Below are 16931 nucleotides of genomic sequence, written 5' to 3' on the forward strand. Positions count from 1 at the left end.
ACTTTCACCGCTAAACAAACAGTTAAAAAAAAGTACTCCACCTCGTTCAAAGGAAGCACTCCCGTGGCAAAAGGAAGAAGACTTTGTGTTTGGCGCCATAGATTAACCACCTCGTTCAAAGGGGGAGAAAACTGAAAAAACCCTATTCTTTTTCCATTTCCAATTCCATGGCTCCGAAATCCAAATCCCAAACCCTAGAATCGTTAAACTCCACCCAATTATACCTCACCGCACTTCAATCCCTCAATCTTCCACCACCCACCCTCCCCCTCCCACCACTCCCAACCACCACTATTCCCCACTCCAAACTCATCCCTAACACCCGCTTCCTCATCGACTCCTTCCGCCACACCACCCCCTCTTCCTTCACTTACTTCCTCTCCCACTTCCACTCCGATCACTACTCCCCCCTCTCCTCCTCCTGGTCCCACGGCATCATCTTCTGTTCCCCAATCACCTCTCACCTCCTCAAACAAATCCTACACATCCCATCTCCTTTCGTCCACCCTCTCCCTCTCAACCAACCCGTCATCATCGACGGCTCCATCGTAACCCTAATCGACGCCAATCACTGCCCCGGCGCTGTTCAGTTTCTTTTTAAAGTGAATGAAACTGAATCCCCTAGGTATGTTCATACTGGTGATTTTAGGTTTAATCGTGAAATGTTGTTGGATTTGAATCTTAGTGAATTTATTGGTGCGGATGTTGTATTTTTAGATACGACTTATTGTCATCCCAAATTTGTTTTTCCGACTCAAAATGAATCGGTTGATTATATCGTTGATGTTGTAAAGGAATGTGATGGTGAGGATGTTTTGTTTCTTGTTGCTACTTATGTTGTTGGTAAGGAGAAGATTTTGTTTGAGATTGCGCGGAGGTCTGGGAAGAAAGTGTGTGTGGATGGTAAGAAGATGGAGGTTTTGAGGGCTCTTGGGTATGGTGAAAGTGGTGAGTTTACTGAGGATAGGTTGGAGAGTAATGTGCATGTTGTTGGGTGGAATGTGTTGGGGGAGACTTGGCCGTATTTTAGACCGAATTTTGTTAAGATGAAGGAGATTATGGTTGAGAGAGGGTACTCGAAGGTTGTGGGTTTTGTGCCGACTGGATGGACTTATGAAGTGAAGCGTGATAAGTTTAAGGTTAGGGAGAAGGATTCGTGTAAGATTCATCTTGTGCCGTATAGTGAGCATTCAAATTACGAAGAGCTTAGGGAGTATGTGAGGTTTTTGAAACCAAAGAAGGTTGTTCCGACTGTGGGGTTAGATGTTGAGAAGAGTGATAGTAAACATGTTGACAAAATGAGGAAGTATTTTGCTGGGCTGGTTGATGAGACGGCCAACAAGCATGAGTTTTTAAAGGGTTTTAAGCGGTGTGACTCCGGTAAATCGGGTTTTGAGGTCGTGAATGATGTTGGTGATGATACGGAACCAGAGCAGAGCGTCGAGAAAGAAGTGAAGCCGTCTGGTGTGGGAGGGGATAAAAGTATTAATCCAGATGTTGCTGTGAGTCTGTCATCTTGTATGGGCGAAACTTGCGTAGAAGATCCTACATTGCTAAATGACGAGGAAAAAGAGAAAGTTGTTCAGGAATTGAGTTGTTGTTTGCCCACGTGGGTCACCCGAAGCCAGATGTTAGATCTGATCAGCATCTCTGGGAGCAATGTCGTTGAAGCTGTTTCTAATTTCTTTGAACGTGAAACTGAATTTCATGAGCAAGTAAATTCCAGTCAAATTTCAGTTCCAACACCCAGGTCTTGCTCATCGAATGATGCCAGTCCGCTTCCAAAATCAAACCTCAAGTCTTGCTCATCAAATGATGCCAGTCCGTTTTTAAAATCAAACCTCAACATTACAAACAGCACATCAAAAAAATTGGACCTTTTTCGAAGTCAAGACTCTAAATTGACTAACCTAAGGAAAGCACTATCAAATCAGATTTCCCCTTCCAAAAGAAAGAAGGGTAGTGAAAGCAAGTCAAACAAGAAAGTAAAAGTCAAAGCAAAATCAGAACCAAGTGGTTCAAAGCAGGCAACAATAACAAAATTCTTTGGCAAAGCAATGCCTGTGATGCCTGGTGATACTCAATCTGATCAATTTGGATCGAAGCCCGGTGAAAGCCCCGAAGTTGAAGAATCGGTGCCAACTGATGCTGGAAACTTGTATAAGCAAGAGATTGATCAGTTTATGCAAATAATAAATGGGGACGAGTCATTGAAAAAGCAAGCAATTACTATAATTGAGGAGGCAAAAGGAGACATCAATAAGGCATTGGATATATATTACTCTAATTCTTGCAATCTCGGTGAAAGGGAAATATCAGTTCAAGGGGAATGCGAAGTTGACAGACCTTTACAGAAGAAGTATGTGTCAAAAGAGTTGAAAGTTATACCTGATATTTCTATGCATAGAGTGTTAAAAGATAATGTAGATGCAACTCATGTATCACTACCATCTGATAAATACAACCCCAAAGAACATGGTTTGTGTTGATTTTATTTTATTTTATCCCTCCTCCCCCTACCACTAAATTTACTCTGTTTAGAAGTAATTTGCACTTTATATTCGCACTTTTTAGTCAAGGTCTGTTTTGTAAAATGTGTATACAACTGGCATAAATGCGCAGCGTGTTGGAAAGATGGACAACCTGCGCCATATTTACATCTTGCACGAACCTTCAGCCTGCTTGAGGATGAGAAAGGAAAGATAAAAGCTACTTCCATACTATGCAACATGTTCAGAAGGTCTTTTCATACTGATCATGCTCTTTGTATTATCCATTTCCCCTTTCTTTTTCTTTTCGGAATAATGAAACAGTTTTACCAGTATTTGGCTGATTGAGAAACATTACGTATGTGCAATGTTTCTATTACACAGTTTGTTGGTCTTGTCTCCAGAAGACGTGCTTCCTGCTGTTTATCTATGTACAAACAAAATTGCTGCAGATCATGAAAATGTGGTAGGTTTATTTCCAGTCTTGATATTTTGGAAGCTTTTACTTTCACCATATTTAGCCATGAGTTTGAAACTTTAACTCAGTATTTGTAGAATACAACCTTTATAGTTTATACTGTCCCTGTGGTTTTTTGTGTTTGGTGTCAAGATTTAAAAGCTCTCTTCACTTGAAAGTGTTGAACCTGAGTTCCTTAAAAACACACTCTCATATATTGTATTTTAGCCCTTCATTATTGTTGTTTCTTTGGATCAAAACCCACCAATTTTCATCCCTTGGCTTTTGAATGTTTATTTCCTTTTTGTTTTGATCCTCCTTTTCTTTAGATCATGGCAGTAAGGAGTGTAACCTTGGTTTCAAAACTATAGTTATTATTTATTTATTTGATGGTAAATAACACATGGGCATACTGATTAAAAAAAACAGCCTCTGTAATCCAGAAGCCAATTCAGTGGTCATTATATTGCAGTTTTTATATGGAAAAGTACAAAACTATTTCTGGTTGTTAATCATTTATGTTTCTTTTGCTTCTATGTGGCAATGAGGGTTATTATGCACAAATAAAGATCCGTGTGAAATGCCTTTAATGCAGGAACTAAATATTGGTGGAAGTTTAGTCACTACAGCACTCGAAGAGGCATGCGGGACAAACCGATTGAAAATAAGGGAGATGTATAATAAACTTGGCGACCTTGGTTGGATGATTTTTATAGTTTTTGGCTTTTTAACTAAACCTATATCAGTTGAAGATTTTGAATGATTGAAATAATTTGGGATTTTAAAGGTGATGTTGCTCAAGAGTGTCGTCAAACACAGAGATTGCTCGCACCACCTACACCGCTTCTAATTAAGGATATTTACTCTGCACTACGAAAGATAAGGTATTATAAAGTAAAGGGTCCAATTGGAAAATTTGTTTATCTTATGCTTTTATTGCTTTTCCTTCAATGTTAGTTCTTTCATTTTTTTTCTTTTTAATTAATCTTTAAGTATTGTTCTACATGTTCTTATGTAGTGCTCATCAGTGTACAAACAGGCAATGGAAGCACATTACGAAAGAAAGGCATCATTGTTCATCTCATGCGTTCCTGCCGTGAAAAGGAGATGAAGTTTCTTGTTCGAACCTTGGTAAATAACCCCTGTTTTTGAGTGCAAAGTAGTTTAGATGGAGGGGAGTTTATTCCATTTCTAGGTATAGCGTGCCATAAATCTCACTAAGGGCTATAAATTTAATATAGGTATTTGTTTTGTATTTTAGTCAAATTTATAGATATATGTAAACTGATTGTCTGCGGGAAAGAAGAGGTATTGCTAGGTCTAAGAATTTTGGATTTATGTCTATCTGATATTGGAAAAATGAGAATGTCATGTTTTATGCAACTTTTCGGACTTCACATATTTGGTGGTGTTCACAAATATGAGAGAAAGAAGGGTGTATTCGGACCAGCAGAGAATGAGAGAGTCCCCGAATGAAGCACACCATAGCTTATTCTCATCCTATTAGGAATGCATTCTATGTGTTAATTTATTCTTCAATCTATCATTCCTCAATCAATCCCCTAGAGTTTATCCCGAAGTTATCACTCTTGATTCTAGGGTCTTAACCTACTTGATTTACATGAATTTCCTTAATAGTTTTGCACTTTTATTTCAACATTGGTTTTTCTCTTGTTATGGTTTTACTCGCTTCATTGTATAATGTATATATCATTTGTGTATAATAATCCCAGACATTTTCATTGAATAAAATAATATATTAATCTTGGAAAATATGTTTATGTTTGCCTTTGAAGATTAATCCAGCAGAGAGGGAAAAATGATAGTGAGCGAATCCTCTTTCTTTAGTTAATCATTTCATAGCGTTGAGGTCCTTCATGTGAAAAGGCCAAAGTTTTTGACTCTGAGTTTTCCTCGATATTGAATATTTTGCTTTAATATGGTGATGTCAACAACTTTCCTCTCTTGTGATATATAGCATTGATATAACAGTTTTACATTCAGTTAATCATAATACAGATTACACACTTTCTGTTCTCTGTTTTCTCTCAAATGTTGGAACTATGTATAGTTAGTTCATCAATAACCATACCTGGCTAGATTGATGGTCTTCTCTCTCAAAACATATTTCCATATTTACTATTCTGAGTTTACACATATGATGGTTGATGATTATATTTATGAAATACCCTTTTTTCTAGATTTTATCTCTGCATACAAGTGTCCTTTCTTCTCAAATTTGCTTCTTGTGTAGGTCAGGAACTTGAGGATTGGGGCAATGCTTAGAACTGTTTTGCCTGCATTGGCTCATGCTGCTGTTATGAATTCTCTCCCAACTGTGTGCCAAGAAGGAACAGCAGAAAAATTGAAGGCAGCGCTTCAGGTCTATTTTGGAATCATTTTTTTTTTTTTTTACTATGGCCAATTTATGTTATTTTACTGTTCTGTCTATTTTTGTAATGGTTGATATTATTTTGGCATAATGGTTACTTTTCATATGGCATTTTATGTGTAGAGGTCTAGAGGAGCTTTCGTTTAGTGGGACAATAGGAAATATAGGATAGGATAACCTCATTGGATAATCTATGGCGGAAGGTGTATGAATGACTATATTCTTTTAAATCTGTTTGTATATCTAGGAAAGGGACACTTTAATTATTCCTTTTCAACAAAAGTGGAAGTATTATCAGATACTACAAAAAAAGGGTTCAGGAACAAATGATTTTAAATTCTCCTCAGAGAAAGGAAAATATAATACAAGCTAATCAAACAAGAAAGCACACCAGTTATGCAAAGTTTGCCAATCCTAGCCATTCTGTATAATCTTGTACTTGATCTAAATTATGACGTAATTCCATTGAAAACGTGATTTCAGAGGTAAATGCAATAGGCCTCAAATTTTCCTGACCCAACCCCCCAAATAATTTAAGTGACATGCTCTCACCTAGTAGCATCAGAGATTTCACATTCATGAGCTCTTTATCTTTTACACTCCTGCCAAAACCTATAAATCTAACAAACAATCCTGTCAAATTCAGAGGGTAAGCCTATATGTATGAAATCCGAAAAGCTTATTCTTTTTGTAACTACCTTCTAGGTAATGCAAAAGCAATTGTATGGTAGCTTCCAAATATCTGTGCAACTTCAATGATTCGGTGATCTGTAGATTTGTGTTCAACTATTAGCTTTCTCGATTCCTTTTCATTTATCTAACATTCATGTTTGTCCAAACATTGAATGTTTATCATTTATCTTTTGCCAATATAAGAACTTGTACCCATTCTCCAAAATATGCTTTGAAAGCTTCTACGTGGAAAGATGAAGCTACATGCAGAGTTGTCAGTTTTATTTGTGCTACAATGCTTAATAGGATTGACATTAATAATTTTTTACATGCTCATAAGGTTCATGGGACTTGTTTTGTGCGTAAAAAATTCTCCGGGACTTGTTTTGTGTGTGAAAAATTCTCTAAAAGAAATAGATCTATTTCTTTTACTAATGATTTTGCCCACCTTTCCAGGTCCTTTCTGTTGAAGTTGTTGAAGCATATAACATACTGCCAAATTTGGTAAGTATTTAATATTTGAATAGTTGGTCTTATCCATATATAGGTTTTATGACTGGAACTGTGAGGAATGTTAGTGACACACTCTTAATTAGCGGACGAAATTTATATGGCTTCCACTCTTTTTGGTAGAATTCACTCCCTCATTGGTTAGAGCCACATGAATTTCAGTCAATTATTACGGGTGTGTTGAAAGAATGTATTGCTAGAATTTCTCTTGAAACTATTGTATTATTGTGCTCATTAAGTTATTGTACATTACTCCTATGAGGAGTGATAGTTTAGTAACACTATTTTCAACACTCTCTTGTTGGATAAAATTTATGTACGTCCCACTATTTTGAAAATGGGTCCCGCAAAATGTTGAGACGGCTCACATGAATTTCACCCAACAAGAGAGGGAGTGTTAGAGAGTGTGTCGCTCACACTTTTTGTACTTCCATATATTAAAAGATAGATAGCTTGGCGCTAAATGTTTGTGTGTGTATGTACATTTTTGAATATCTTTGTTAAATGTGGGAATGAGGAAATATTATAGGTTTATGTGTGCATGCATGTGCATTTTTGAATATCTTGGCGCTAAATGTTTGTGTGCATGTATGTGTGTTTTTTAATATCTTTGTTAAATGTGGGAATGAGGAAATAATATAGGTTTACGTCACCACACCAAATGTTAAATGTGACCAAATAATTTACTATGTTGTTATTATAACTCTGTGTCTAGAATTTGGGTTTTCCAATCTCAACCCTACAAAACCAACTTATAAGGTGAGGGATGGTTCTCACTTTTAAACAAATTTTCAGGCCATATCACATTTAATGTCGGATTCTCAACACACCCTTAATGCCTAGGATTGGACATTTGGAGCGTGACCAGAATAACCCGTTAGCGGGTTGCCCAATGGATTGTAGATAGGAATACCATCCGAGACTCTTAGCAATGTGAATGTCCTATAATTTTGTTCATGTTAAAATGTTCTTAATTTCTCTTGATCTTAGAATTTGGGTTGGGCATAACTCATTTCTCACAAAACCGGCGTGTAAGGTGAGGATTGCCCACCACTTATAAGCATGTTTTCAGGCCTTATATAATCAAATGCGAGACTCTTTGCGTGTCTTATTTGTTTGTGTAAATGCTGACATCTTGAGGATAATCTACCTAGTTTTGGCCTTGTATGAGCAATAATGCAGTATTCTGACGATGTTTCACATTTTCATTGTCTTTTTATGCAGGATATCATAGTCCCATCTCTCATGAACAAAGGCATTGAGTTTTCAGTTTCAAGTTTATCAATGGTTCCAGGAATCCCAATCAAGCCTATGCTTGCAAAGTATATACTATTTCATATATATGCCCTGTTTGTTACTATTTTATGTATTGGCTCTCTCTTGAGTGCTTTATGATTAATTTCAAAGTTTCTAGAACCTTCTTTTCTTAACTCAACAGTACTCACTTTGGTAATACCGTTCATATTCTTTATCCTATAGTAATGTATTTTCCTTTTTATTTTTCTTTGTAGGATCACCAATGGCATTCCCCAAGCATTGAAGCTATTTCAAAATAAAGCATTTACATGTGAATATAAGTATGTCTTATCTTTAATTACTTACTTTCCTTTAACTTAATTATCTTCATGTCTTCTTTGAGATCTAATTGCACAATCATGGACACAGTATAGCTAGTAATTATTTAAAATCTTGTTTGGATGTGTAATATAATAATACTGGGTGATATGAAGTTTTGACCTACATTATTACTTCTACATGCCTTGAAAATTGAAAGTGAGTGGTATATCAATAGAGCATTAAATACGATGAATCTGGTAAAATTTTAGTGTACGTCTCCTCAGGCATTTCTCTATAGAGTTTTATTATAACACATGCTAAAAGCATTTTAGACTGATTTTTAAATCATAAGATATAGTGAGATGAATAAAAATAAATAAATCAATCCCAATTAAAAAAATTCCTTGAAATTAGCTGAACCCAAGTCATGTACCTTTTCAAGATGAGCTGAAAGGTAGGAGTGCAGTGCAAGGCAAACTCATTATATAATTATTGATTGCAAATTTAAAACTGAACCATTAACATTCTGTCATGCAAATTTTGATTTCCAAATCTTATTTGTAACTTATTAAAATTGATTTCTAATCTGGCTGTATTGTTGTTTTGTTCTTCAGCCCTTAGTTTGGTATTAGAGTCATTCACACTAGTGTGAACTAGTTCATGATGCATTATTACACTTAAAATCAACACGTACATTTCTTTTCTGGCCATGTCATAAGCTAAATTTTACATATTTGATGATATACTGAATACTTGGGTGTGATAAAACTGTAATGCTCATTGTACATTGACTACTTGCATTATTGTACACAAATGAAGCAGTAAGAAATGCAAAATTTTAAACTGTAACATTTGAAATCTCTTTCAACTCCAAATTTCTTGTGAGAAATCATATCTTCGTGCATATAATTGAAATGTCCGATCTTTGTATTCTACTGGTGATACTTTTCAATTTAGTGATTTTATTGGATATTGAGATTCGTTGGCTTTACTTGTCTCTCTGTTGGGAAAGGACGAATTGTGCCTCTTTTTCAAATGACTTGCTAAGCTAAGATAAATGTATTTCCAGGTATGATGGTCAGCGAGCTCAAATTCACAAATTAGTTGATGGATCAGTTCATGTTTTTTCAAGAAATGGAGATGAATCAACTTCGAGATTCCCTGATCTGGTTGATATGATAAAGGAATCTTGCAAGCCTGTTGCATCAACTTTCATAATTGATGCCGAGGTACACAGCTGTTTTCTGCCATATAATAATTTTTATTTGCTCTTGCTAGTTAATCTTCTGTTATTCCATTCTAATTTTATGGTTTTTGTTCCTTTCAGGTTGTTGGCATCGATAGAAAAAATGGATGTAGGATTATGTCTTTCCAGGAGCTATCTTCACGTGGGAGAGGAGGCAAATATACTTTAGTCACCAAAGAGAGCATAAAGGTCAGTAACTTGCATGGATAAAAGAAAGAGAAACGCATTCATGCTTAAAAGAATTCCATCATGTAGAGAACAATTATGTTCTGAATCACATTAGTTATTTCAAATCTAACTAGCTGTCTTAACAGAATAACCACCACACTAGCAGACTAATAGTCATTGCTTAGCTAACTCAGTGGTGTATTCGAGTGTCCTAGAAATCTGCTACTTATGATACACAGTATTGACCATGTACTAGTAGTCATTCCCTCTCCAATGTCAGGGTGGTTGAAAAGTAGTCAATGCCATGTGTTTGTCTCTGCGTGAACAGAAACGTGGATTAGATAAAGACTGGGTAAGGATATCTTCAACTTGATCCAGTGCAGAAATATGTGTGATAGTGAGCTGCTTACTTGGAATTTTCTCTCATATATATCAAGCGCCCATGTGCTTGGCACTTTAGAGCCTTTAGTTAAAACTTACCAAGCATAATGATATTTTTTTTTTTCTGAAATGCACGAGGATTTTTGGCCATCAAATGTTTCTTGCTAATGTTGGTGGTAAGATCTATCCTTTTATAGATAAAAATAGAAATTTATTAAGACGTGAAAAAATATTACATAGAGAAAAGCGGGTGGCAAATCCTCCTAATCTGTCATCTTTTTGTTCAAGAAGTAGATTTCAATTATAGGCACAGATCTGGAGGCAACTCAGATAATAAAACTAGACAACTGAATGACAAAATTCTGCTGGCTAAATTTGGTTTCATCAACGACAATTGAGTCTTTCCACTGTAGCACCTGTGTTTTTAAACATCATTGTGTACCATTTTCTCCTACATTTAGTGAGCCTTTGTTGCTGTTCTGGGGGATTTCTAATATTCTTTGTACTTCTCTTCTTTGACTCTTTTTTCAGTTGAATTCTCAGGATTTGTTTTTATTATATTGTTCATGCAGGTGGGCATTTGCATCTTTGTCTTCGATATCATGTTTGCAAATGGAGAACAGTAATTATCTAAAACTTCATTTTACCCAATTTTATTAGAATTAGTTGCAAACTTGGTAGAAATTCTCATGGACAATACACAAGTAATTTTTGTTGACTGCCCTTTTTCGGTTATCTGTACTGTGTAAGGCAGGATAATATAGTGAATCAGTGATCAAAGGGGAGTATATGCTAAACTATCCACCTCATAAGCTTCTAATCCATCATATTTTTTGTGTATCGATGGATAGTATGCAAGATGGTGTAATTAATGTTATATTGTGTTATCTAGAAAAACAGATAGGGTAAAAATGTTACGTTTTCTTTACTTATTAATTAGTTTTGCAGTTGATCAATAATGATTAAGCTATGGATCTCAAATTAAAGGAAAGTAGATGAATATAAGCGAATTTTTTATAATATGTAAGACATTTAGATTATTTGTTTTAAGCAGTTGATATTGTGTTTCAAATACAGTCTTGCTGATCCATTGAAGTACTGTTTGCAGGTTATTGGGTTTCCCTCTCCGCCTAAGACGAAAGTGTATGCATCTGGTCATTTAGATTATGAATCTTCTGCATTTTCATGCAAGACAAAATATACTGTAATTCATAATTACACTTCTGTTAATGCTTTTTCATGTCTTCAAATTCATACAGATCTGAAGGATTTGTTCTATGATGAACGACCTCGGTATTTTGAATATGCAAAAGAAACATCTGTGAGTGTTAAGTTTACTTCTGTTATTTTCTTTTTTTTCTTTCTTGAGTGGACCTCACTTAATGCGCTTATGTACAAATGAACACTTCAATTGTAGATCGAAGCAGATGATGCTTGCTTAACGTGTGAAGCCACGTTAACTAGAATAAATGCTTTCCTTGAAGATGCACTACACTCTTCATGTGAAGGAATTATGGTGAAAACGTTGGATATTGATGCTGGGTATTCTCCATCGAAGCGTTCTGACAAATGGTTAAAGGTTATTATTTGTGTTACAGTACTTTAGTTGCTTTGTACAAGATACACACAGAGAAAGGGATATTGAACCTGTCTAATGTCCCATGGCATCATTTTATAGGTCAAGCGAGATTATGTGGAAGGATTAAATGATACTCTTGATTTAGTACCAATTGGTGCTTGGCATGGAAATGGAAGGAAAGCTGGATGGTAGTTTATCATCTCTTTTTTTTTTTTTTTTTTTTTTATGTCTGCTGAAATCTTTTGAGATAATGCAATAAAACTGGAAAAAAAAAAAATTAAATCATTTTCTCTCGCATTTCTGCATAAGTTCTATCAATTACCAGCTCTCTAAATGCCTAAATTGTTAAATGGAGACCCAACAATGGTTTTGTATTTTGAGCAGCTCCATGGCATTCAAAGGCACCGATGGTAGAGGGATTAAGAATTTTGTCAGATATTAGTTACCGAAAGAGGGGGGGGGGGGGGGGGGGGGGGGGGGGGGCTAGGCTAATAACTAAGAACTACCAAATTAATTAGTTTATTGTTAAATTGTATTTCATGGTGAGCATATATTTGGTGTATTGAGAGTATGGTTTGAATGGTGTGAAGCTCCTTTTTATAACTCCATTTATAATTTCATTTGATGAACACAAACTTTAGAACTTCATGTAATACTTTAGAACTTTGTTAACACATCAAATAGAAAAGGAAAGGACCCTGCATTTTTCATGGCCTCGTGATATTTTGTTTTAAGTAGGGAGCTTGATACTGTGATTGATGTTGTTAGTTGTAACTAAAGGTCATGGGTTCCAGTTCTGGAATCAATCTCATACAAAATGTATGATAAGAGTTCTCAACCACGGATATGCATTGACTCCGACGCTTCCCTAGATTCCGTCATGACGGGAGCACTATATGCCTTTTGTTTATGATGATTTTTTTATAAGTGAGTGAGTTACTGCACTGTTGTTGGTCTGAATCTTTTACTTCGCAGGTATAGTCCATTTCTCATGGCATGTTTCAATCCTGAAACCGAGGAGTATCAAAGTGTATGCCGAGTAATGTCTGGGTTCACAGACTCATTTTACATAGAGGTACAAGTAGTTTTGTCATATCCTTTTAAATATTCTGGGCATGCTAATCATGCATTCATAGTAGAAGATGCAGAATCCTATGGGCTGTGCCAGCTAACTCTGAAGTACCCTAGACATTTCGTCTAGAAAGTTGAAGGATAATATTATAGTTTTTTATTTCACAGTCCTTTCACTTAAAGTCGTTAATATGCCATATCAATGTTACTTATGCTTGCATGGATCGTTATAGATGATATTTTACTTCTTTAATGTTGACTTTTACAAGTTAGTAGTCATTACATTAGCCATTATATTGGTCATTCATGTTCGGGAAGATAGGACACGAGGAAACTTAAATGAACAATTTGGACCTTGAAGACCAGAGTAATTTTTTATGGCAGGGGAGACAACCTTTGTTGTTACATAATCAGAATATTTAAAATCAAATAGCAGAATAATCACATACTCCCTCTGTCCCAAATTATAAGCAAAAAAATCACATTTTCTTTGTCCCAAAATATAAGCAAAAAAGACCAATTTTTATGTTATTTCAAAAAAATCATCTTTTCCAAAGTAACATTAAATGTAAATTGCATTCAATTTGTTCTCATTTTTATTCTCTCCATAATCATTAACCAATAAGAATTGTTTTTACATCTTTCCATTAAACTTATTCCAAGAATAACACAAAAAAATTATACCTCAAACTACTATGTTTTTGTTTTCTTAATAAGTGTGAATTTGTGTTTTTTGCTTATAAATTGGGACGGAGGGAGTATTTTGGTTACCTCCCTGGTCTACCACGCTCTCTGGGACATCCTTGCGGAAATTATGTTTTTCATATTTGTAATTATTTTTTTGTAGAGAATATTTTTTTGCAGTTTGGAGCGAGTGAAAGTTTGTATAAATTTGCGTAGGATTTGATATTAAACAAAATTTTGACATATGATGGTCATTTACTTTTCACTATATATATTTGATTCAGCCTACTAGCTGCGTTTAGCATGAACTTGGGCGTAGGTAGGAGAAAGAAACAGGGGGCCAGGGCTGAGAAAGTATGATCAAAGCAAAAGAAAGCTTTTAGTGAGAAGCTAGTTTTTATTGATATCATGATTTTTTAACTTTATCCTGTTGTAGTAATAGCACAAGGCTAAACTGACCCCTCGTCAGTTTTTAACTAGAGTTTTCAAGACACCGCACAATGATTGTTAACTGAAGATGCACAAGGCTGTTACTTCTTTTTTAAGCTTTTAACTTGGTGGAAACATTCTTTTATCATCATTGACATGAAGATTGATATTGTGATGCAGATGAAAGAATTCTTTTCTGAGGACAAATTGTTGTCAAAAAAGCCGCCATATTATCAAACAGGAGAGACACCAGACATGTGGTTTTGTCCACAACTTGTTTGGGAAATAAGAGGTGCAGACTTTACAGTATCCCCAGTTCACCATGCTGCCATTGGTTTGGTTCATCCTTCTCGAGGCATCTCTATCAGATTTCCAAGATTTATTTGCAGAGTGTCAGACAGAAACCCAGACGAATGTAGCACTGCTGCTGATATAGTTGAAATGTTTCATTCCCAGACTCGGAAAATGGATGTCCCAACTGAAGGTTGACTGTTGGTTTATGTATGAGGTTCCGAATGTAAATTATTCCTAGGCAGTTTATTAAGATGTTTCAATGTTTTGTCTTTGTGTATGTTTCAATGTATTTAACATCTTTTTTGGCTTGTAAGCTTCGTAGAGAGATAGCTTTATAAAAAAATGATAGTAGGAAGCTAATATAACATTCTATTGACTGCATGCATGATATCATATTATTAACAAAACAGTAATTTGCCTCTCTTTTAGCCGTTTGAGTATTGTTGCCATCTATTGTCTTGCAAACATACATCCCAAATATGGTATTAATATTATTCACGAAACCCGAGTTCGATTCCTGATGGAATAATTATTGGTCGGACTATTTACATCTCGACTGAACTTCGAATTATCATGGTTCATTTTCCTAGGAACTAAGGGTTAACACCAAAAAGAAAATGTTATTCCTTCATCCTCATCTAACAATATCATACTAAAAATAATGTAAACAAATTTAAGATCTTCAATACCCTATTGTTCTTCATCATTCAATATGAAATAAAAAAGTGTGTATGCAAAATATTGTGCTTATTCAAAAGCTTTTTAATATCCAAATTAATGTACTAATATATTACATTTAATAGTTTTTCTTGTTCTAGTTATTTGTGTTTATTATTATCGCAATTGAGTTTATGTTGTGAGTGCTAAAGTGTGTCAAATTAAGGATGTAAGCTCCTACAATACCAAGACAGAGATATTTTTTGACTTCATTAATCAAGGAAATTACAGTAATTGAAATAAAATGATAACTTTGATGAAGGAAAAAAAAAAAAAAAAAGTGCCCATCAACATATTAGATTGAGTTGGTATTTGGGTCATCCATCTTGGTGAGAGTAATCACATATTTTAAATCACATAGCGCAGATTACATATCAAAAGATCACACTAATAAAAAAAATGTTGATGCAAAAATTGATCGGTGATGAAAAGTGAGTTGCTAAATTAAACCAAACTAAGGAAGGGTGATTGGCTAGCTATATTGAATTCAAATTATCCAAATAAGTTCCATTCAGATTTGACTAGAATTAAGGAATATGAATCTTTATTTTTTTATTCAATTCAATTGTTGTTAATACTTTATTATATATATTCACACTATATATCATGAATTAGTAAGATTGAATGACTACTGACTATAGTTTTTGATTTAGACCTAATTGAATTGTTCAAATAAATAGAGTTAGTCAAAGTATAGATAATTATTTATTTGTGATATTAGGTTAACACTCTTAAAATTTTCGAAGAATATTAGACCACCTAGGAGGAGAGAGATAGTGAGAGAGAGAGAGAGATAGATTACTGAAAAACAGGACTTCATGAACTCTATAAAAGGGGCATGACCAACAAAATGTTGAAAAATATACAAAAAAGGGCCAGAAACTCGTTTTCCTTGCGGCGGAGGCTAAGGAAACAACTTCAAAACAAAATTTTACCAACCTCTTCATCATCTATTCATGCATAATTTCTTAATCTCATTTCCATATCTCTTATGGGTAGCTAGATTTCTTTGATTAGGTAGATGAACTTCTTCCTTGCTTTTTGAACCGAGTAATACGCTGAAAATTTATGATGCAACATCCATGTTGGCAGGTAGCATTCAACCACTAATATAATCTCACAATACACTTTGCATCAATGTCAATCAATGCTCATGTATTAATCAAAACCTTGTGTAATCCCGATTGTATCAACACATATTTGACTTGAAAAATCCACACGGTAAAATTGAGTCTTCCATTAGTTTTCTCTAACCCAAACTACACAATGAGATTTGTGATTGCAACACTTTCACAATGCCACCATTCTTGTCTGATGTGTAAGATCGAACAATGATGGAACCACAAAGAATACAACGAACACTTATCCCAAGAGTAAACCAAAGAGTAATGCAAGCAACACTCTCTTTTGAACACTCTCTGTAATACTCTCTTATTGGTTAAAATCATTGTGGGTTTACACTTTGAAAATTGAACACACACAAAGTGATGTGACATACATTGATTTCATCCAATAAAAGAGGGAGTGTTAGAGAGAAAAAAATAAAATAACACAATCGCAACAAAGAAACATAAAGTTGCAAATTTTTACAAGACGAATATAAGAGAGAAAAAAGGTAGAAACAAGTTTACAAAAACTTGTAGCAACTATAAAATTTAAATTTTGCTATTTAATTTCCATAATCACTACATCATCTACCTCTTATGCACTTCTTTTTAATATAAACTTTCACGTTTTTGTTAATTTTGTCGATGTGGAACATGTATTTGACACCATTTGAAAGACAAGGTCCAACAATGAAGTAAAATTAAATGAGAAAAAACAGAAAGGCTTTTTAATGTCCATGTTCATCCACGTATGAATTTATTCTAAAATTTATGCAATAAACCACTTTCAATTTCCATATGAGTGAGTTAAACTGAAGAGTGAAGAACATAAACGATTGATGAAGAATGAAGAAGAATCAACGGTTCAATTTCTCTCTCATCCTTTGACCTAACCTAGTATACCCAAACCTTCCAAAGAAAATAGGTATCTACATCTCACAACACTCTAAGATAAGAGAATACAAGAAAAGAAAAAAAAAGTTAAATATAAGCTTAAAGTGTTTATGATCTTGCGTCTTGTAACGAAGAAATATAACATATATATAGGCCCCTCTCTGCTTGTCTTGCAGTTCAAGAAATATCCTTATGTCCAGCATGACTTGACAAGCAAGAAAGTAAAAAAATATCTCGTAATTTAAAAGTTCTTAATTAATTAATGAGTTTTGTTAACTTTGTGTT

At 34.7% G+C, this 16931-nt stretch overlaps 1 protein-coding gene across 6 annotated transcripts; it reads left to right on the forward strand.

Annotated features, from left to right (window-relative positions):
* Nucleotides 1–80: 80 nt before the first annotated feature.
* Nucleotides 81–14336, forward strand: LIG6 (DNA LIGASE 6). 6 transcript variants are annotated; one of them, XM_085726913.1, is made up of 20 exons: nt 81–1464; nt 1495–2478; nt 2623–2740; nt 2874–2955; nt 3542–3644; nt 3734–3830; nt 3975–4077; nt 5201–5329; nt 6467–6514; nt 7745–7842; nt 8032–8097; nt 9147–9306; nt 9405–9512; nt 10445–10494; nt 10981–11015; nt 11132–11193; nt 11290–11451; nt 11551–11639; nt 12427–12526; nt 13816–14336. In XM_085726913.1, exons 1-20 carry the CDS (start codon nt 168–170, stop codon nt 14122–14124), a joined length of 4200 nt encoding a protein of 1399 aa, XP_085583039.1. In that variant the 5' UTR covers nt 81–167; the 3' UTR covers nt 14125–14336. The 6 variants fall into 6 exon arrangements, 3 of the variants coding, with proteins under 3 accessions (XP_085583039.1, XP_085583038.1, XP_085583041.1); XM_085726912.1 differs by having other exon boundaries at nt 81–2478; XR_015019229.1 differs by lacking the exon at nt 10445–10494 and having other exon boundaries at nt 81–2478.
* The last annotated feature ends 2595 nt before the right edge of the window (nt 14337–16931 follow it).

This window comes from Medicago sativa, chromosome 7, assembly GCF_051527215.1.
Source record: "Medicago sativa cultivar Bolivia chromosome 7, Bolivia_mono, whole genome shotgun sequence".
Classification (NCBI taxonomy): Eukaryota; Viridiplantae; Streptophyta; class Magnoliopsida; order Fabales; family Fabaceae; genus Medicago; species Medicago sativa.